Genomic DNA, 22,542 nt, shown 5'->3' on the forward strand with positions numbered 1-22,542 from the left:
TGCTGATGCCAGAGCCGACTAACTGCTAAGCGATTTGTTAGGATCCTGAACGAGAACCCAACTATTATCAATATGTAAAGCTTTGAGGAAATATTACTGCACCACAGGATTGATGACACTGATGAATAAGTATTTTTTTAATGTTAGGGCAAACATTAATTTAATTACAGAATTAACCACATTAGCAACAAAGAAATAACGTTACAGTTAACAGTTAAAATAGTTCTTAGTAAAGGAAGAGACCTTAATTACTTCCTAAACCTGTCACTATCCCAATTAAGCAAACCTTTGTATATTAAATATCACTCATAAATAATAATTAACAACCAGGCTTTTCTTGCTTTTCACTGTACTGAATCTTTGGAGAACCCTTCATGACCAAATTGAAACACCCCTGTTCAGATCAGAGTTCTAGGACTTACTGATTCCTCTTACAGACCTGGCTCCTTCCATTAACTACATCATCTATACCCAAGGAATAGTGCATTCTGTTGTCTCTTCTTACAAGATGTCCTTGACTTGTTAAACCAGAAGCAAACACAATACCCCTCATAAATTATCTGCACCCCAGGAGTACATCAAACCTAAACAATTCCAATAGCTAGCTATCTGTAAACAAGTAAATGGTTCTCAAGATGTATTTGAGCACTTCACCTGCAAATCGATGATTATCTCACTTTTACAACACCCCAATCACTGCTCTAGGAGTAATATTGTCCGTATACACCTTAACCCAGGTTTTAATAACATTACTGCAAAAAAATATAAAATATGACAACTTACATTCATCGCAGTTTCCATACAACAAAAACCTGCATTTAGATAGCACATTTATCGTAATGAAATGACCTGTGGCTCTTCACAAGTGTATTATGAACCACATTTAGGGGGAGGCAGTGGGGTAGTTGTATTGTCGCTGGACTAGTAGTCCAGAGACCCAGAATCATGCTCTGGGGACCCGGGTTCAAATCCTGCCATGGCAGATGGTAAAATCTGAATTGATGACCATGAAACCATTGTCGATTGTCGTAAAAAAACATCTGGTTCACTAATGCCCTTGAGGGAAGAAAATCTGTTGTCCTTACTTGGTCTGGCCTCAATGTGACTCCAGATCCACAACAATGTGGTTGACTCTTAAATGCCCTCCGGGATGAACAGTAAATACTGGCCCAGCCAACGATGCCCACATCCCATAAAAAAAGGATGTTAGGTTATATGAAAATGAAATGAAATGAAATGAAAATCGCTTATTGTCACAAGTAGGCTTCAAATGACGTTACTGTGAAAAGCCCCTAGTCGCCACATCCAGCGCCTGTTTTGGGAGGCTGTTACGGGAATTGAACCGTGCTGCTGGCCTGCCTTGGTCTGCTTTCAAAGCCAGCGATTTAGCCCTGTGCTAAACAGCCCCTGCTGTTGTCTGTCTATGTCTGAAAGGCTAGTTAACGAGCCATATTTTAAGGTTAATTAAAAGAGGAAAGCAATACAGAGATGCAGAAAGAGGTGGACCAAGGGAATTCCAGAGCTTCGGGTTAGGAAAGAGAAGGTGCAGCCTCCAATGGTGGAGGGAATGCACAAGGCCAGAATTAGGGGAATGCAGAGGGGATTGCAGAGAAAGGCCATGGAAGGATTTAAAAAACCAGGATGAGAATTTTAAAATCAAGACCTGGAACCAAGGTAGGTCAGCGGGGACAGGGGTGTTTGGGGAATGGGACTTGCCATGAATTAAGACACAGGCAGCAGAGGTTTGGGTGACGTCAAGTATATGGCAGGTAAACTGTGGGAGTCTTGCCAGCAGCTAATTGGAATTGTATAGTCTCGATGTACAAAGGCAGGGATGAGGATTTAATCAGCAGCTGAAGTAAGATAGATGCAATGTAAATTCCTGCAAGGTGTACACCAGGGCAGGGAGAGAATTCCTGAATGACAGATGCAGTATTGGAAAAGTTAGTAGAGCGGTGGAGGCCTTTGTTTCCTCGGGGAGGTAGCATGGTTCTCTGAGATGCCAGGTGGCAGATAGGGTTCACTCTCAGAAGGAAGTGGTAGGAAGGTCAACTTCCAGAAATTGGGCTGATAGTTTCTGGCATAGGATAGCTACCACGAGGGTGGGGAAAGTGCTGGAGCTCCTAAAGGACTTTCCATCGTAAACACCTGTCAGAAATGGTTCAGAATAACTTCAGAAATTATTTTTAAGTCTAATTCTGGATCTCCATGTGCAGGTTCTGTCTGAAACAAGGCCAGGACCCAGATTATCCAGATCCTAATTTCCTGTAGTTCTGGAAGCCACAGCCATAGCAAAAGGGTGGTTGATTTTTAGCCCAATGCTAGCTTATAACTTCAGTCCACAACCATGTGATTTGAAGACATGGGTGCTGCAAAGAGAGTCAAACTGACTTTGATATAATGCATACATCACTCGAATATTTGTGTGCTGCAGAGGACTGAATTTTCTGGGGGTTGTCATGTTCAGAGGTTGGAGCCCCAATCCGAGGAATAGTAGTGGTATCAGGCTGGCAGCCACACTGGACAAGGTGGGTGCTGCTGAGACAGGCAAGTCCCTCCTCATATGCTTGCATTAAGGTTGTCAAATAAGGGGGCCTGAAACTGACAGGGTTAGCAGATTGGAGGGGAACACCCTCCATTGGAGTAGTGATGAACATAGTTGCACCTTTTCATTCCTGTCATTGGGACGTGGACCCAACAGTTCTGATGACAAATGGCCTTCTGCCAAGAGGCTTCCTCCATTGAACTGGCATATTTCACATGTTGGAGGGGCCACATAATGATGGGAAAATACTGGCAACGTTGGAAACTGGTGCATAAGTGAACTATTAATTGCCTTAATTGACTACCTGCCTCTGTGTAGCAGGCAGCCAACTTGGTTCCCAGTCCACCCCGGGGAAAAACCCAAAGGGTTGAGTATTCATTGCAGAGCTGTCCTGACATGACTTCCCACTATTTTATTGTCAAGCCCCTCCTTGCCTCCAACACTGTCAGTTCAGAAATGAAGATTAATTAAAATGTGTTGAAGTATCTAAAATGAGTGGAAATAGTTGTTTTGAACAACACTACATTTCATAACCATGTATTTGCCTTACTGATTGTTTCTTCACAATTGTTTAATTTTAGCTTAAACAATAAGGCTGTATCTTTGGCATCTCCCATCCTTCTGCGGAATTTTCTGGGAAGCATCTTCATCGATTCCGATATTAGTTGCCAGGAAGATGCTATTTACTGTGACACTCTGTCTGATAATGGACCGCTTTACAAAGGACAAGTATGTAAAATTGATGATTAATAGAATGAGAAATTATATATATGCAGTAGATGATAGTAAACTCAAGCCATTAAATATTATTTTCTTCATAATCTAACTGCAGTTAACCAGTATTCAGAATGTCTTGTGGCACAGTGGGTAGTGTCCGTGCCTCTGAGCCAGAAACTCTGGGTTCAAGTCCCACCCAAGGGTTGATGGCCAAGAAAGGTGCATTCATAATGCGGCCAAATAGGTTGTGCATCAACCTCGAGATCCTTGCAACATTGCAGGTGGTTAGATCAGGAGAGATCATAGAATTTACAGTGCAGAAGGAGGCCATTCGTCCCATTGAGTCTGCACCGGCTCTTTGAAAGAGCACCCTACCCAAGCCCATACCTCCACCCTATCCCCATAACCCAGTAACCCCACCCAACACTGAGGGCAATTTTAGACACTAAGGGCAATTTAGCATGGCCAATCCACCTAACCTGCACATCTTTGGACTGTGGGAGGAAACCGGAGCACCCGGAGGAAACCCACGCACACACTGGGAGAACGTGCAGACGCCGCACAGACAGTGACCCAAGTCGGGAATCGAACCTGGGACCCTGGAGCTGTGAAGCAATTGTGCTAACCACCATGCTACCGTGCTGCCGTGATTCATGATAGAAATAAATTAGAGACCCTCCTATTGCCACCCATAGCTCCTCACTATAATATACATGTAAAAGTGCATGTTGGTCTCTTTGGAGGGCTGGTTGGCTTATTTAGCTGGATGGTAGGTGTGGATCAGATGGTGTGATTGGCTCTGGGTTTGATCTCTGTTCTGGCTGGGGTGAATTCAGGGCCTGGTTCATTGTCCTCCGCCTGGAGGATGATGCCTTTGGGCAGAGAGCTGAAGAAGAAGAAATAAAGCAAATTGTTAATTTTCTGAAATAAAAACTGAAAATGATGGTACATGTGGAGGGAGCAAATGAATTAGTGCACAAAATTCTAGTCTCATGGTAGCTAGCATGGAGGAGGAGAGACACTGGGAAATTAGGGGAAGGGGGCCGTGGTGTGCAGGAGGGGTAAGCCACATTGCGACAGCTCCATGATGCAGTTCCTCAGCTGAGGTGTTTTCCCAGGTGCTGAGGGGGGAAATGGGTGATGTTGGGAATCAGACTTCATGGAGGTGAGCAGGCAACATTAGAATGCTTAATATGCTAATTAGGGGCGATATTGTGGTCTTGGACATTTTGCCATCGAGTAAGAAATCCATTGCTGTATGTGGAGGCTGTCAATGGCGATGTCCTTCCTGTGAACCTTCCAAATCTACCACCACTACCAGCTAGAAGGACAAGAGCAGCAGATACCTGGGAACCCTACCACCTCGACGTTCCCCTCCAAGTCACTCACTGCCCAACTTGGAAATATATCGCCGTTCCTTCACTGTCACTGGGTCAAGATACTGGAACTCACTTCCTCACAGCACAGTGTGTGTACTCCCACCTCAGAGACTGCAGTGGTTTGAGAAGGCAACTTGCCACCACCGAAGGCAACTAGGGATGCGCAATAAATACTGGCCTAACCAGCGTCGCCCACATCCTGTAAATTAATGTTAAAAAACAACGGCGAGAGAGACATCAGAGCCAGAGGCTCCTTGCCTCAAAGACAGTGAAACTGCTCCCTCCAAAGGTAGTTCCTCTCTGCTCTTAGATACCTAAAGGCTTCAGCCCTCATAGTTTTTGAATTGCATCCAAGTTTCTGAGAGCACGTTGAGGGTGTACAGAAGATGCATGTCCTGTCATGTACGAGAATCAGTGACGTCGAGCCTCCGCGTGTCCAGGAATCTGGTGGCTCACATCTGCCACATCCTCCAATAGTTGACCCCACTGGGACTGGGAGGCATCCATTGCTAGTGAAAGTCACAAAGTCACTGCTGCTCTTAACTTCTACATGAGTGGCTAATTCCAGGGCTTCACTCGGGACCTTTGTCTCTCAGACGTCCACTCACAAGTTCATAGTGAAGATGATATCTGCTGAACATTCTTCATTTTTCTTTATACAGTGATGATGAATGGTATCATTAATTATTTTAATTACCATTACAATATGTATCAAAGTAAGGCAAACTAAGTGAATACATTGATCGTGTTATTTCTCGACTTTCATAGTGCGGCATTTTCCCCAAGCAGACTAGTTGCAGTAGTGGGCGGGAAAAGAGGCATTCTCCCCGTTCGACAAGGCCCACAATGGCATGCACTTCACCAGAGGTCAAGCTAGCCAGACAACCAGAGCACTGTATAAATGTGAGTCACCAGAACACTTGACATGCGAAGGCTCGATGTCACTGATTTTCGTTCATCTGGAGAAAGGAAATGCACAGCATTTCTGTCAGCCTTATCCTCTGGGTCTGGAGGGGTCCTGCTGTCCCTTGTGATTGAGGGAGGTGGGAGGGAGGTTATTATCTGACCCTGCCAGCTTCAAGGTTCGGAGGTGCTGTTTCAAATAGCCATCTGCAGTTTGTCCAGGTGCCCACTTCGCACAGAGGAACTAGCACTATTTGGATAAGGGGTTATTGCAAGTAGATCGATGATTGGAACGAATCGGGATTAATCTTGTATGAATGCCCTTTAAGATTTATGGCTCCAAATTGCCTCTATAATTATTGAAATACTCCCAATTTTCCTCAGCTGTGCATTGCTCCACATTTGGAAATACAGATCTCAGATTCATGCCCATTTGATAGACCCTCTATGCAGTGACCACTCCTTCTAGTAGCCTGAAGAACCCGCTTCAGCAGCATTGCTTCTTCGTTTCATTTTCTAACGCAACATATTTAAAGACTGCAAGATAGTGGTCCTCAGGTTTTACGACCTGACCAGCTTTGGCCCTCCCTATGTGACAGTACAAATCCTGCTATCTTCCGAGAGGAACATAGCATTCAGTTTCCTTCCCTTCAATAGTCCTTCCCCTGTAATCCTTGATCACATTTTGATTGTGGTTGATATTCCTGTGTTACCTGCCTGAGTCGCTTGAGGTGAAGGTTCCTGTGCCCTTTGTTGACCTTACCTCTCCCCATCTGGAGCTCTGCTCTGCTGTGACATATAGAGACCCCGGCACATGAAACAACCGAGTGCCAGCCACCACACTACCTGTTCTTGATCAATAGGCTATTTTCCTGCCCTGCATTCCATTATACCCACTGCGGGCATGGCCATAAAATCCCAGCCATTATATTTGAAAAGAAAAACCTTTCCTGTTTGAAATCAAAACACAGTACTCCACCTGTTACTAACATGTTGTTTTAATTTTCAGCTTCGTAGACTGGCGAAATGTGAAAGAATTCTGATAGTCATTGAAATTGCCGGTTGGATCAATGATGCCAATCAAGCACTCCAGGCTGTGGTCCAGTGCTATGGACTTCTTGCACCCATGATCTTTCACAGAATTCCTTCAACTCCAGTTGTCCAGGTAAGAATGCTTGAAAAGTAAGAGGTTCAATTTGGGTTCATTGTGCTTGGTTTCTCGGCCCTTTGAGGGCTATTATGCATACGTTTTTCTATATTACAAGTGACTACATTTCAAAAATAATTTCTGAACTGTAGTCCACTTTAGGAGATCCTGGATTGTGAAAGGAGCCATATAGATTTCAAAAATGACACTTATTGCGCGCGTATACATCAGCCATGCTTTAATATTTCTTCTTTAATATTTTTATTTGTTTTTATCAATAAAACAAACCAATGCAAACAACAAAAATAATAAACCTCCCCCCAACCAACCAATCCCCCAATAAATCAAAGAATAGCTCTCCCACCTCTCTCTCCCCCCTCCCCAACAATTCTCCCTGTCCCCCCAAACTCTCCCTCTCCCCCCCCCATCTCTCCCTCTCCCCACAACTCTCCCTCTCCCCACAACTCTCCCTCTCCCAACAACTCTCCCTCTCCCAACAACTCTCCTTCTCCCTCTACCCCCAACTCTCCTTCTCCCCACAACTCTCCTTCTCCCTCTACCCCCAACTCCCCCTCTGCCCCCAACTCCCCCTCTACCCCCAACTCCCCCTCTACCCCCAACTCTCCCTCTCCCCCCAACTCTCCCTCTCCCCCCAACTCTCCCTCTCCCCCCAACTCTCCCTCTCCCCCCAACTCTCCCTCTCCCCCCAACTCTCCCTCTCCCCCCAACTCTCCCTCTCTCCCCAACTCTCCCTCTCTCCCCAACTCTCCCTCTCTCCCCAACTCTCCCTCTCTCCCCAACTCGCCCTCTCTCCCCAACTCTCCCTCTCTCCCCAACTCTCCCTCTCCCAACTCTCCCTACCCCCCCAACTCTCCCTACCCCCCCAACTCTCCCTACCCCCCCCCCCAACTCTCCCTACCCCCCCAACTCTCCCTACCCCCCCAACTCTCCCTCTTCCCCCCCCCAACTCTCCCTCTTCCCCCCCCCAACTCTCCCTCTTCCCCCCCCAACTCTCCCTCTTCCCCCCAACTCTCCCTGTTCCCCCCAACCCTCCCTCTCCTCCCCCAACTCTCCCCCTCCCCCAACTCTCCCTCTCCCCCCCAACTCTCCCTCTCCCCCCAACTGTCCCTCTCCCCCTAACTCTCCCTCTCCCCCCAACTCTCCCTCTCCCCCCAACTCTCCCTCTTCCCCCAACTCTCCATCTCTCCCCAACTCTCACTCTCCACCCCCTGACTCTCCCTGTCCCCAACTCTCCCTACACCCCCAACTCTCCCTCTTCTCCCCCCCCCAACTCTCCCTCTCCCCCCCAACTCTCCCTCTTCCCCCCAACTCTCCCTCTTCCCCCCTACACTCCCTCTTCCCCCCAACTCTCCCTCTCCTCCCCAACTCTCCCTCTCCTCCCCAACTCTCCCTCTCTCCCCAACTCTCCCTCTCTCCCCAACTCTCCCTCTCTCCCCAACTCTCCCTCTCTCCCCAACTCTCCCTCTCTCCCAACTCTCCCTCTCCACCCCCTAACTCTCCCTCTCCCAACTCTCCCTAACCCCCAACTCTCCCTCTTCCCCCCCAACTCTCCCTCTTCCCCCCAACTCTCCCTCTTCCCCCCCCCAACTCTCCCTCTCCCCCCAACTCTCCCTCTCCCCCCAACTCTCCTTCTCCCCCCAACTCTCCCTCTCCCCCCAACTCTCCCTCTCCCCCCAACTCTCCATCTCTCCCCAACTCTCACTCTCCACCTCCTGACTCTCCCTGTCCCCAACTCTCCCTATCCCCCCCAACTATCCCTCTTCCCCCCAACTATCCCTCTTCCCCCCAACTATCCCTCTTCCCCCCAACTCTCCCTCTCCCCCCAACTCTCCCTCACCCTCCCAACTCTCCCTCTCAACTCTCCGTCTCCCCCCCAACTCTCCCTCGCCCTCTAACTCTCCCTCGCCCCCCAACTCTCCATCTCCCCCCCAACTCTCCCTCTCCCCCAACTCTCCCTCTCCCCCCAAATCTCCGTCTCCCCCCCCAACCCTCCCTCTCCCCCCCCAACTCTCCCTCTCCCCCCAACTCTCCATCTCCCCCCCAACTCTCCCTCTCCCCCAACTCTCCCTCTCCCCCCAAATCTCCGTCTCCCCCCCCAACCCTCCCTCTCCCCCCCCAACTCTCCCTCTCCTTCCCAACTCTGTCTCACCCCCAACACTCTCTCCCCCTCCCCCCAACTCTCTCTCTCCCCAACTCTCTCTCTCCCCAACTCGGTCCCTGTTGTAGTCACCACGAGCAGTATTATATGTATTACGGTAAGATACGTATACTAGAGGTACATGGGTAAATCCCTGCCTGCTGGCTCCGCCCAGTAGGCGGCGTATAAATGTGTGTGCTCGCCGGTGCTGCAGCCATTCTGGTGGCAGCTAGAGGAGGCACAAGACCTTTGCTCAATAAAGCCTTGTTTTAAAATGATGGATCTTCGCATAAAACCTGATCGCCTGCAGCTGAACCCTCAAGCAGCCAACTCTACGTCCGCTTTTGACCACTGGCTAGCCTGCTTCGAAAGCTACCTCCGAACATCCGCTGAGGAATCCTCGGACGCGCAGAAGCTCCAGGTCCTTTATTCACGGGTGAGCCCTGACATTTTTCCTCTTATCCGGGAGGCGCCCACTTACTCCGAAGCGATGGAGCTCCTGAAGGGATATTGCATTCGGCCAGTCAATCAACTATACGCCAGGCACCTCCTGTCCACGAGATAGCAACTCCCTGGTGAGTCCCTGGACGATTCCTGGCGTGCCCTGCACATCCTGGGGAGGAACTATGACTGCCAGGCTGTTTCGGCAGTCCAGCACACAGAACTTTTAATCTGAGATATAGAACATAGAATATTACAGCGCAGTACAGGCCTTTTGGCCCTCGATGTTGCGCCGACCTGTGAAACCACTCTAAAGCCCATCTACACTATTCCCTTATTGTCCATATGTCGATCCAATAACCATTTGAATGCCCTTAGTGTTGGCGAGTCCACTACTGTTGCAGGCAGGGCATTCCACGCCCTTACTACTCTCTGAGTAAAGAACCTACCTCTGACATCTGTCTCATATCTATCTCCCCTCAATTTAAAGCTATGTCCCCTTGTGCAAGACCATCCAAGGAAAAATACTCTCACTGTCCACACCTCTGATCATCTTGTATGCTTCAATTAAGTCACCTCTTAACCTTCTTCTCTCGAATGAAAACAGCCTCAAGTCCCTCAGCCTTTCCTCATAAGATCTTCCCTCCATACCAGGCAACATTCTGGTAAATCTCCTCTGCACCCTTTCCAATGCTTCCACATCCTTCCTACAATGCGGCGACCAGAATTGCACGCAATATTCCAAATGCGGCCGCACCAGAGTTTTGAACAGCTGCAACATGACCTCATGGCTCCGAAACTCAATCCCTCTACCAATAAAAGCTAACACACCGTACGCCTTCTTAACAACCCTCTCAACCTGGGTGGCAACTTTCAGGGATCGATGGACACCGAGATCTCTCTGCTCATCCACACTGCCAAGAATCTTATCATTAGCCCAGTACTCTGTCTTCCTGTTATTCCTTCCAAAATGAATCACCTCATACTTTTCTGCATTAAACTCCATTTGCCACCTCTCAGCCCAGCGCTGCAGCTTATCTATGTCCCTCTATAACTTGTAACATCCTTCCGCACTGTCCACAACTCCACCGACTTTAGTGTCATCTGCAAATTTATTCACCCATCCTTCTAGGCTCTCCTCCAGGTTATTTATAAAAATGACAAACAGCAGTGGCCCCAAAACAGATCCTTCTGATACACCACTAGTAACTGGACTCCAGCCTGAACATTTCCCATCAACCACCACCCTTTGTCTTCTTCCAGCTAGCCAATTTCTGATCCACCCTGAATCCCATGCCTCCGTATTTACTGCAGTAGTCTACCGTTGGGAACCTTATCAAACGCTTTACTGAAATCCATATACACCACATCAACTGCTTTACCCTCATCCACCTGTTTGGTCACCTTCTCAAAGAACTCAATAAGGTTTGTGAGGCACGACCTACCCTTCACAAAACCGTGTTGACTATCTCTAATCAAATTATTCCTTTCCAGATGATTATACATCCTATCTCTTATAAACCTTTCCAAGATTTTGCCCACAACAGAAGTAAGGCTCACTGGTCTATAGTTACCAGGGTTGTCTCTACTCCCCTTCTTGAACAATGGGACAACATTTGCTATCCTCCAGTCTTCTGGCACTATTCCTGCAGACAAAGATGACTGAAAGAACAAAGCCAAAGGCTCAGCAATCTCCTCCCTAGCTTCCCAGAGAATCCTAGGATAAATCTCATCCGGCCCAGGGGATTATCGATTTTCACACTTTCCAAAATTGCTAACACCTCCTCCTTATGAACCTCAAGCCCTTCTAGTCTAGTAGCCTGAATCTCAGTATTCTGCTCGACAACATTGTCTTTTTCCTTTGTGAATCCTGACGAAAAATATTCATTTAGCACCTCTCCTATCTCCTCGGACTCCACGCACAACTTCCAACTACTGTCCTTGACTGGCCCTACTCTTACCCTAGTCATTCTTTTATTCCTGACATATCTATAGAAAGCTTTTGGGTTATAATTGATCCTACCTGCCAAAGACTTCTCATGTCCCCTCCTGGCTCTTCTTAGCTCTCTCTTTAGGTCCTTCCTAGCTAACTTGTAACTCTCGAGCGCCCTAACTGAACCTTCATGTCTCATCTTTACATAAGTCTCCTTCTTCCTCTTGACAAGTGTTTCGATTGATTTAGTAAACCACAGTTCCTTTGCTCGACCACTTCCTCCCTGCCTGAAAGGTATATACTTATCAAGGACACGCAGTAGCTGTTACTTGAACAAGCTCCACATTTCCATTGTGCCCATCTCCTGCAGTTTTCCTCTCCATCCGATGCATCCTAAGTCTTGCCTCATCGCATCATAATCACCTTTCCCCCAGATATAACTCTTGCCCTGCAGTATATACCTATCCCTTTCCATCACTAAAGTAAACGTAATCGAATTGTGGTCACTATCACCAAAGTGCTCACCTACCTCCAACTCTAACACCTGTCCTGGTTCATTTCCTAGTATCAAATCCAATATGGCCTCGCCTCTCGTTGGCCTATCTACATACTGTGTCAGGAAACCCTCCTGCACACATTGGACAAAAACGGACCCATCTAAAGATGGATCTAAGACGCCTTTGTTACGGGCATGAGGTCTGCGTACATCCGCCAGCACCTATTGGAAGGGAGTATGCTTGATCTTGCGGGAACTAGGCAGCTCACAAACTCGTTAACAGTGACCTCCCATAACGTCCAGACGTACCCCCGACCATGCGGCAACCTCGTGGGCATTGTGGGTCCCACCAGCTGCCGACTCCAGCGCACCGCACGCCTGCGCCGCACGGCAGCCAGCCAATCCTGGGAGGCCACAAGTGCTATTTTTGCGGGCAGACACCCCCGGCAGTGCTGCCCGGCGCAGAGCGCGACCTACAACGGAGGTGGAAAGAAGGGACATTTTGTTTCTGTTTGCCAGGCCCAGTCAGTCGCCGCTGTTTCCAGGCCCAGCGTTCCTGCACCCCCCACGTGCGACCCAGGGGCGCCGCCATTTTCCTCCTTGCAAGCCACGTGCGGCCCGTGGGCACCACCATCTTCTTCTCTGCAAGCCACGTGCGCCCCGTGGGCACCACCATCTGAGGCGCCATTTTGGACGGCGCCTCAGGACCCCTGCCCGTCTTGTAGCTCGTCTGGCCGTTCATCGCCTGCCATTACCCCCACCACCACTGACCAGCCCGGGGCCTCCCAGCGTCTGCCGCAGCTCGCCTCGATCACCCTGGACCAGTCCCGGCCCCACAACCTCGCGACCGCAACGATGACGGTGAATATCGATGGGCACGAGACGTCCTGCCTTTTTGACTTCGGGAGCAAAGAGAGCTTCATCCACCCCACGACGGTAAGACACTGCTCGCCTGCGGTACACCCCGTCACCCAGAAGATCTCCCTGGCCTCCGGATCCCATTCTGTGGAAAACCGGGGGTCCTGCATTCCGACCCTCACTGTCCAGGGTGTAGAGTTTAGCAACTTCTGGCTCTACGTCCTCCCCCACCTCTGCATTCCCCTGTTACTCGGCCTGGACTTCCAGTGCCACCTTCAGAGCTTAACCTTAAAATTCGGCGGACCCCTACCCCCCCTCACCGTATGCGGCCTCACGACCCTTAAGGTTAATCCGCCTTCCTTGTTTGCGAACCTCATCCCGGATTGCAAACCCATCGCCACCAGGAGCAGACGGTACAGTGCCCAGGACAGGACCTTCATCAGGTCAGAAGTCCAACGACTTCTGCGGGAAGGGGTCATTGAGGCCAGCAACAGCCCCTGGAGAGCCCAAGTGGTAGTAGTAAAGACTGGGGAGATGCACAGGATGGTCATTGACTACAGTTAGACCATCAATCGGTACACGCAGCTCGACGAGTACCCCCTCCCACGTATATCTGACATGGTCCATCAGATTGCGCAGTATCGGGTCTTTTCCACAGTGGACCTGAAGTCCGCCTACCATCAGCTCCCCATCCACCTGGAGGACCGCCAATACAATGCGTTCGAAGCAGATGGCCGCCTCTATCACTTCCTTAGGGTTCCCTTCGGCGTCACTAATGGGGTTTCGGTCTTCCAACGTGAGATAGACCGAATGGTTGACCGGTACGGACTGTGGGCCACTTTCCCGTACCTAGACAATGTCACCATCTGCCGCCATGATCAGCAGCACCACGACGCTAACCTCCAAAAATTCCTCCAGACCGCCAAACTCCTTAACCTCACGTACAATAAGGAGAAATGCAGGTTCCGCACCAACCGCTTAGCCATCCTTGGCTATGTCGTGGAAAATGGAGTTCTAGGGCCCGACCCCGACCGCCTGAGCCCCCTCCTGGAACTCCCACTCCCCCACTGCCCCAAGAACCTGAGATGCTGCCTGGGGTTTTTCTCCTACTATACCCAGTGGTCCCTAACTATGTGGACAAGGCCCGCCCACTCATTCAGACCACAGCTTTTCCCCTGACGGCTGAGGTTCGTCGGGCCTTCAACCGCATCAAGGCAGACATCGCCAAGGCCACGATGCACGCGGTCGACGAGTCCCTCCTCTTCCAGGTCGAGAGCGATGCATCGGACGTAGCTCTGGTCGCCACCCTCAACCAGGCGGGCAGGCCCGTGGCCTTCTTTTCCCGCACCTTCCATGCCTCCGAAATTCGGCACTCCTCTGTCGAAAAGGAGGCTCAAGCCATTGTGGAAGCTGTACGACATTGGAGGCATTACCTGGCCAGCAGGAGATTCACTCTCCTCACTGACCAACGGTCGGTTGCCTTCATGTTCAATAACACACAGCGGGGCAAGATCAAAAACAATAAGATCTTGAGGTGGCGGATCGAGCTCTCCACCTATAATTAAGAGATTTTGTATCGCCCAGGGAAGCTCAACGAGCCCCCTGATGCCCTATCCCGAGGTACATGTGCCAGCGCACAAGTAGACCGACTCCGGGCTCTCCACTATGACCTTTGCCACACGGGCGTCACCCGGTTCCTCCATTTCATCAAGACCTCCATTGAGGAGGTCAGGATTGGCACCAGAGACTGCCAGGTCTGCGTGGAGTGCAAGCCTCACTTCTACCGGCCAGATCGAGCGCTCCTGGTGAAGGCCTCCCGCCCCTCTGAACACCTCAGTGTGGACTTCAAAGGGCCCCTCCACCGACCGCAACAAGTACTTTCTGAACGTGATTGATGAATACCCCCAGTTCCCTTTCGCCATCCCATGCCCCGATATGACTTCTGCCATGATAATCAAAGCCCTGCACAGCATCTTCACTCTGTTCGGTTTCCCCACCTATATCCACAGCAATCGGGGATCCTCTTTCATGAATGATGAGCTGCGTCAGTTCCTGCTCAGCAAGGGCATCGCCTCGAGCAGGACGACCAGCAACAACTCCCGGGGAAAGGGGCAGGTGGAGAGGGAGAACGGGACGGTCTGGAAGGCTGTCCTGCTGGCCCTGCGTTCTAAAATTCTCCCGGTCTCCCGCTGGCAGGAGGTCCTCCCTGACGCGCTCCACTCCATCCGATCGCTCCTCTGCACCGCGACAAACGAGACCCCTCACAAGCATCTCTTTGACTTCCCCAGGAGGTCCACCTCCGGGATCTCGCTCCCAACATGGCTGACAGTTCCTGGGCCCGTCCTCCTTCGCAAACATGTGTGGACCCATAAGTCGGACCCCTTGGTCGAAAGGGTCCACCTCCTACATGCAAACCCGCATTTCGCCTACGTGGCACACCTGACGGGCGCCAGGACACAGTCTCCCTCCTGGACCTGGATCCCGACCCACGGCTCCTACCTGACCCCCCCCCCCCCCCCCCCCCCCCGGCTGCCTCATTCACCCCTGCGCCACTCACACTCCCTCCAGCGAACCTCACTGCAGCCCCCGCCCCAGGAGGATCCGTCCTCCCACTGGCTCCACTCTGGGTGACGAAGACGAGGAAAACATGCTCCCGGAGTCACAGGTGACCAACTGGCGCCCACATCACCACCAGAACTGAGGCAATCGCAGAGGAGGGTCAAGGCCCCCGACAGACTGAACTTGTAATTTTTTCCACCACCCCGCCGGACTCTTTTTTTAACAGGGTGTGAATGTGGTAATCACCACTAGCAGCATTATATGTATTATGGTAAGACACATATACTAGAGGTACATGGGTAAATTCCTGCCTGCTGGCTGATGCAACCATCAATTCACACGAGACGATTAGTAGAAGTGAACAGTGGTTTTAATAAGCTAGATCTGTGCCTGCCTGCGACTGCTCTGTACTGAGTGCCGCCTACAGGCTGCAGATTTATATACCACCCCCCAGGGGGCAGAGCCATAGGCGGAGCCCACAAGGGCATCAACATAATACAATACAATACAGTGGTGAATTGTAGCAGCAATATGTTCACCACATTCACCCCTTTTAAAAAAAATTGAAGTCCAGCAGGGGTGAAGTGGGCTCACAGAGTCTGTCCGGCACCTTGATCGTTCGCTGTGATCGCCTCAGCTCCGGCTTCGCTGCGGGCACGGTTGTTGAACTCGTCGCTGCAGGCACGTGTGTTGGGCTCGTTGACTCCAGGAGCGTGTCGACTGGAACTTCTTCAGGGTGGGTCGGCGATGGGGGGAGGGGAGGGTGTTCGGTGTCGGGGGGATGGTGTAGGTGATGGTCGCTGGGGAACCGGCGGGTGCCAGATCCCGGAGGGAGACTGTATCTTGTCGGCTGTTGCGGTGCGCCACGTAAGCATACTGAGGGTTGGCATGTAGGAGCTGGACCCTCTCGACCAGTGGGTCGGACGTATGGCTCCTCACGTGCTTCCGGAAGAGGACAGGCCCCGGTGTTGTCAGCCAGGACGGAAGCGAGACTCCGGAGGTGGATTTTCTGGGGAAGACAAATAGACGGTCGTGAGGGGTCTTGTTCGTTGCTGTACCGCGGAGCGACCGAATGGAGCGGAGCGTGTCGGGGAGGACCTCCTACCAGCGGGAAACCGGGAGACTTCTAGACCATAGGGCCAGAAGGACGGCCTTCCATACCGTCGCGTTCTCCCTCTCCACCTGTCCCTTTCCCCGGGGGTTGTACATGGTCGTTCTGCTCGAAGCAATGCCCTTACCAAGCAGGTACTGACACAGCTCATCGCTCAAAACGAGGAGCTCCGGTCACTGTGGACGTAAGTGGGGAAACCGAACAGGGTGAAGATGCTCTGCAGGGCCTTTATGACAGTGGCCGCGGTCATGTCGGGGCATGGGATGGCAAAGAGAAAACGGAAGTACTCGTCAACGACGTTGAGAAAATACACGTTGCGGTCAGTGGAGGGGAGGGGCCCTTTGAAATCGACGCTGAGGAGCTCAAAAGGGCGGGATGCCTTCATCAGGTGGGCCTTGTCTAGCCGATAGAAGTGCGGCTTGCACTCGGCGCAGACCTGGCAGTCCCTGGTCATGGCCCTGACCTCCTCGGTGGAGTAGGGCAGGCTGCAGTCTTTGATGAAGTGACGCAGCCGGGTGACAGAGGTCATTGTGGATGGCCCGAAGTCGGTCATCTTGCGCGCTGGCGCATGTGCCGCGGGCCAGGGCATCTGGCGGCTCATTGAGCTTCCCAGGACGATACACAATATTGTAATTATTGGTGGACAGTTCGATTCTCCACCTCAAGATTTTATCATTCTTGATCTTGCCCCGCTGTGTGTTGTTGAACAGAAAGGCTACCGAGCATTGGTCGGTGAGAGGGTGAACCTCTTACCGGCCTGGTAGTGCCTCCAATGCCGCACAGCTTCCACAATGGCTTGAGCTTCCTTTTCGACAGAGGAATGTTGAATCTCGGAGTCCTGTCCTGGGCGTTGAGGATACAGGAAAAGAAGGCCACGGGCCTGCCTGCCTGGTTAAGGGTAGCGGCCAGGGCGGCATCCGACGCGTCGCTCTCCACTTGGAAGGGGATGGACTCGTCCACCGCATGCATCGCGGCCTTGGTAATGTCTGCTTGATGCGGCTCAAGGCCAGGCGGGCCTCAGTCGTCAGGGGAAAGATGGTGACTTTGACAAGTGGGCGGGCTTTGTCCGAATAGTTGGGGACCCACTGGGCATAATATGAAAAGAACCCCATGCATCTTTTCAGGGCCTTGGGGCAGTGCGGAAGGGGGAGTTGTAGGAGGGGGCGCATGCGGTCGGGATCGGGCCCTCGGACTCCGTTTTCCACGAGCTGAGGATGGCTCGTCGGGTTGTGCGGAAAATGCATTTCTCCTTGTTGTAGATGAGATTGAGGGCTTGGGCGGTCTGGAGGAACTTCTGAAAGTTAGCGTCATGGTCCTGCTGATCATGGCCGCTGATGGTGACGTTATCCAAGTACGGGAACGTGGCCCGCAGCCCGTACTAGTCAACCATTCGGTCCATCGTTCTTTGGAATACCAAGACCCCATTGGTGATGCCGAAGGGGACCCTGAGGACGTGGAAGAGGCGGCCGTCTGCCTTAAAGGCAGTGTAGAGCCGGTCTTCCGGGCGGATCGGAAGCTGGTGGTATGCGGATTTCAGATCTACCGTGGAGAAAACCCGGTAGTGTGCAATCTGATTAACCATTTCCGCTATGCGGGGAAGGGGGTACGCATCAATTTGCATGTAACGATTTATGGTCTGGCTGTAGTCTACAACCATCCGGTTCTTTTCCCCGGTCCTGGCGATCACCACTTCGGCTATTCAGGGCCTATTACTGGCCTCGATGATTCCCTCCCTCAAGAGCCGCTGGACCTCCGACTTGCCAGAAGTGCTTTCCTGGGCACTGTACCGCCTGCTCCTGGTGGCGACGGGTTTACAGTCGGACGTGAGGTACACGAAGAGCAAGGGAGGGGCGACCTTATGGGTCGCGAGGCTACATACGGTGAGAGGGGGTAGGGGTCCGCCGAACTTCAGGGTCAGGCTTCTGAGGTTGCACTGGAAATCCAGTCCTAACAAGAGAGGAGCGCAGAGATGGGGGAGGACATAGAGTTTACAATTGGTGTACTCGGTGCCCTGAACTTCGTGACACAGTACCCCCGGATCTTCACTGAATGTGATCCAGAAGCAGGGAGATTGTTTGGGATGCGGGAGAAATCTGGAGGGAACAGCGCCTTACCGTGTCCGGATGGATGAAGCTCTCCGTGCTCCCAGAGTCAAACAGACAGGGCGTTTCGTGCCCATTGACCCGGACGGTCATCATGGAGTTCTTGAGGTGCTTGGGCCGTGACTGGTCGAGAGCGACAGCGCCAAGCTGTGGGTAGCCGTCGTGGTAGCGGGGTGGTCCCAGGATGGCGGCGTTGAAGATGGCAGCCAAGATGGCAGCCCCCGTCGGTCGCAGTTGTGGGGTGGTATTGAAGATGGCGGCCAAGATGGCGGCCCCCATGAGTCGCAAGTGGCGGGTAGGGTTAACGATGGCGGCCCCCACGGATAGCACGAGGCGCATAACGCGTCAGAAGGGGGCAGTACCGGCGGGGTCTGCGGGCCTGTGAGTTTGTGTGTCAGGCCTGCGATTTTGGAACTATGGGTCGGGCCAAGCAGACTTTGGCAAACTGTCCTTTCTTGCCGCAGTCAGTGTTCCGAGCTGAGCAACGCTGCCTTAGGTGCTGGTTCTGACCGCAGAAATAGCAAGGCGGCCCCCCCGGGTTGGGTGGGCAGCCGCACGGCACAGGCCTGGGACACCCTCAGGTCAGGTGATGGTCGCGCCTCCGGCGCCCACGAGGAAATTGCATGGTCGGAGGGGAAGGCAGTTAAGCTCTGGAAGGCTACCTCTAATGAGGTGGATAGTTTTAACGTCTCTTCTAGGTCGAGGGCGCCCTTTTCGAGCAGGCGCTGTCTGACATAGTTAGACCGGACTCTAGCCACATAGCTGTCCCGGATAGCGAGTTCCATGTGCTGCGAGGCCGTGACGTCCTTGTCGTTACAGTTTCGAGCGAGTACCTTCAGATTGCGTAGATATTCTTCCAGCAATTCCCCGGGGCGTTGGCGACGTGTGGTGAGGAGATGCCGCACGAACACTTCGTTCACCGGCCTCACGTAATGTCTTTTCAGGATCGCAACCGCGTCTGCGTACGTGGATGCGTCTTCGATTAGTACAGAGATTCTGTGGCTCATCCGGGCATGGACGAGACTCAACTTCTGTGCCTCAGTGACGGCGGGCAAGGAGGAGGCGGCGAGGTAGGCCTCAAAGCAGCGGAGCCAGTGGAAAAGATTCCTTTGGCTTCAGCTGCCTGTGGGTCGAGTTCCAGTCGATCAGGTTTGAGGGCGGCTTCCATTGCAATATCTTAGCTTATTAAATTGATGCGACCATCAATTCACACGACACGATTAGTAGAAGTGAACAGTGGTTTTAATAAGCTAGATCTGTGCCTGCCTCCGACTGCTCTGTACTGAGTGCCGCCTAAGGCTGCAGATCTATATACCACCCCCTAGGGGGTGGAGCCATAGGCGGAGCCCACAAGCGCATCAACATAATACAATACAGTGGTAAATTGTAGCAGCAATACATTCACCACACTGGCTCCGCCCAGTAGGCGGTGTATAAATGTGTGTGCTCGCCGGTGCTGCAGCCATTCTGGTAGCAGCTACAGGAGGCACATCATCTTTGCTCAATAAAGCCTTGATTATTCCACTACTCTCGTCTTTGTGGTAATTGATAGTGCATCACTCCCCCCAACTCTCTCTCCCTCCAGCTCACTTTCCTCCCCAACTCTCTTTCCCCTCCAAGTCTCTTTCCTCCCCAACTCTCTTTCCTCCCCAAATTGCTCCCCCCCTCAACTCTCTCTTCTCCCCCCCCCCCCAAGTCTCTCTCCACGCCCCCCCCCCCTCCAATAGCTGACAGTAACCAGCGTTTTAAAATGAAGAATAAACAGATCCCATCTCTTGTGGAACTCCTCAATTGCCCCTCTCAAGGTAAACTTAACCTTCTCCAAATACAGGAACTCCATCAGACCCCCAAACTATCTGAGGCACTGAGTAGGGGGGCTGGCCTGCACCCCAACAGGATCTGCCTGCAAGCAATTAGCGAGGTGAAGGCTAAAACATCTTGCAGCCATCTGACATGGCCACTTCCAACTAAGCACAGAGCAACTCGCAAAGACTGATGGGTAAAATGGACAAGCCAAGAGTCAGGCAGGTTCTGAGCCTGAAATGCATATTCATCAGCAAAGTCCAGACGGTATCGAAACCCCGTCCCGTTAGCATGTTAATCAGGCCGATTAGCAGGTGATGGCCCATCTCCCCCAACACAAAGGACTGGTACTCCAGCAACCCGGACAGTCCCAGACATTTCGGCGCCACTCCCTGTCCAAGGGAAACACAAACAAAGGGGTCAATGACCGCTTGAGACACGCCCAGTCATCCAGATCTCCGCCCACTTATTGGCTAAGGAATCGAACGAAGTGATCAAGGATCACCCAATTAGTAAGGCCCAAATCGAAGGACCGCCCAAAAGAGTGCGAAAGCCCCCAAAAATAAAGGAAGGGTTCGCCGTATGCTCGCTCTCTTTTGGCCTTGGTACCCCGGTCACAGCCATTGCCAACTGCAGCAACACCAGAAGCAAGTTCAAGTTCAACGCCCACTACCAGAAGGACGAACCTAGCCGAACAGCAGTTACCACTTCGAACCCAAGAGACCTGAACAGCGGTCACTGTTTCCTGACCTAAACCTGGTGCCCGAAGTTAAGTACAGGTTGTCTTAGTAATAGGTGTAGTTAATGTAGTTGTGTTGCATGATTGATTGTTGTAAATAAAGTACCCTTGACCTTGAACTAACTAACTGGTGTTTGGCTCTTTGATCGCTAGCCGGTTGAAACTTGTGGTGGTATCATTCGATACCTGGCGACTCTAAGCATTCGGACATAGACAATATAGAAAGAAGGCAAATTCACTGATTGCCCAGATTGGAACAGAGCCAGAGTAAAGAGCATAGTAAAGAGAAAACGCACAACAGCTCCCACCTCCCACCTCCCGCCTGCAGCTCTGGCAAATCCGGCATCTCAAATATGGCCCCCAAGTAACTGGGCTCCCATTCCAAGTGCAAGATCACCGACAGGGCCTCTGGCACGGAGTCTGTCCCTGTTGCTCAGTAGGGAAGGGGGGAGAGGAGCAGAGCATTAGTAATTGGGGACTCGATAGTCAGGGGCACAGATAGGAGATTATGTGGGAGCGAGAGAGACTCACGTTTGGCATGTTGCCTCCCAGGTGCAAGGGTACGTGATGTCTCGGATTGTGTTTTACGGGTCCTTAAGGGGGAGGGGGAGCAGCCCCAAGTCGTGGTCCACATTGGCACTAACGACATAGGTAGGAAAGGGGACAAGGATGTCAGGCAGGCTTTCAGGGAGCTAGGATGGAAGCTCAGAACGAGAACAAACAGAGTTGTTATCTCTGGGTTGTTGCCCGTGCCACGTGATAATGAGATGATGGTGCAGGCGGGAGGGATTCAGATTTCTGGATAACTGGGGCTCTTTCTGGGGAAGGTGGGACCTCTACAGACAGGATGGTCTACATCTGAACCTGAGGGGCACATATATCCTGGGGGGGAGATTTGTTAGTGCTCTTTGGGGGGGTTTAAACTAATGCAGCAGGGGCATGGGAACCTGGATTGTAGTTTTAGGGTATGAGAGATTGAGAGTATAGAGGTCAGGAGCACAGATTTGACTTTGCAGGAGGGGGCCAGTGTTCAGGTAGGTAGTTTGAAGTGTGTCTACTTCAATGCCAGGAGTATACGAAATAAGGTAGGGGAACTGGCAGCATGGGTTGGTACCTGGGACTTCGATGTTGTGGCCATTTCGGAGACATGGATAGAGCAGGGACAGGAATGGTTGTTGCAGGTTCCGGGGTTTAGGTGTTTTAGTAAGCTCAGAGAAGGAGGCAAAAGAGGGGGAGGTGTGGCGCTGCTAGTCAAAAACAGTATTACGGTGGTGGAGAGGATGCTAGATGGGGACTCTTCTTCTGAGGTAGTATGGGCTGAGGTTAGAAACAGGAAAGGAGAGGTCACCCTGTTGGGCGTTTTCTATAGGCCTCCAAATAGTTCTAGGGATGTAGAGGAAAGGATGGCGAAGATTATTCTGGATAAGAGCGAAAGTAACAGGGTAGTTATTATGGGAGACTTTAACTTTCCAAATATTGACTGGAAAAGATATAGTTCGAGTACATTAGATGGGTCGTTTTTTGTACAATGTGTGCAGGAGGGTTTCCTGACACACTATGTTGACAGGCCAACAAGAGGAGAGGCCACATTGGATTTGGTTTTGGGTAATGAACCAGGCCAGGTGTTGGATTTGGAGGTAGGTGAGCACTT

General features: G+C 51.5%; 1 protein-coding gene across 2 annotated transcripts in view; it reads left to right on the top strand.

Moving 5' to 3' along the window:
- Positions 1 to 22,542, top strand: part of LOC140388177 (cilia- and flagella-associated protein 54-like) — a 948,449-nt gene that overhangs the window by 274,249 nt on the left and 651,658 nt on the right. For both annotated transcript variants that reach the window (XM_072471937.1, XM_072471938.1), the window contains exons 13-14: positions 3,127 to 3,274; positions 6,554 to 6,709. In XM_072471937.1, coding sequence (XP_072328038.1) covers positions 3,127 to 3,274; positions 6,554 to 6,709 — 304 coding nt within the window. The remainder of the gene's footprint in view (positions 1 to 3,126; positions 3,275 to 6,553; positions 6,710 to 22,542) is intronic.

The sequence above is a fragment of the Scyliorhinus torazame genome, chromosome 13 (assembly GCF_047496885.1).
Source record: "Scyliorhinus torazame isolate Kashiwa2021f chromosome 13, sScyTor2.1, whole genome shotgun sequence".
In the NCBI taxonomy this organism is placed as follows: Eukaryota; Metazoa; Chordata; class Chondrichthyes; order Carcharhiniformes; family Scyliorhinidae; genus Scyliorhinus; species Scyliorhinus torazame.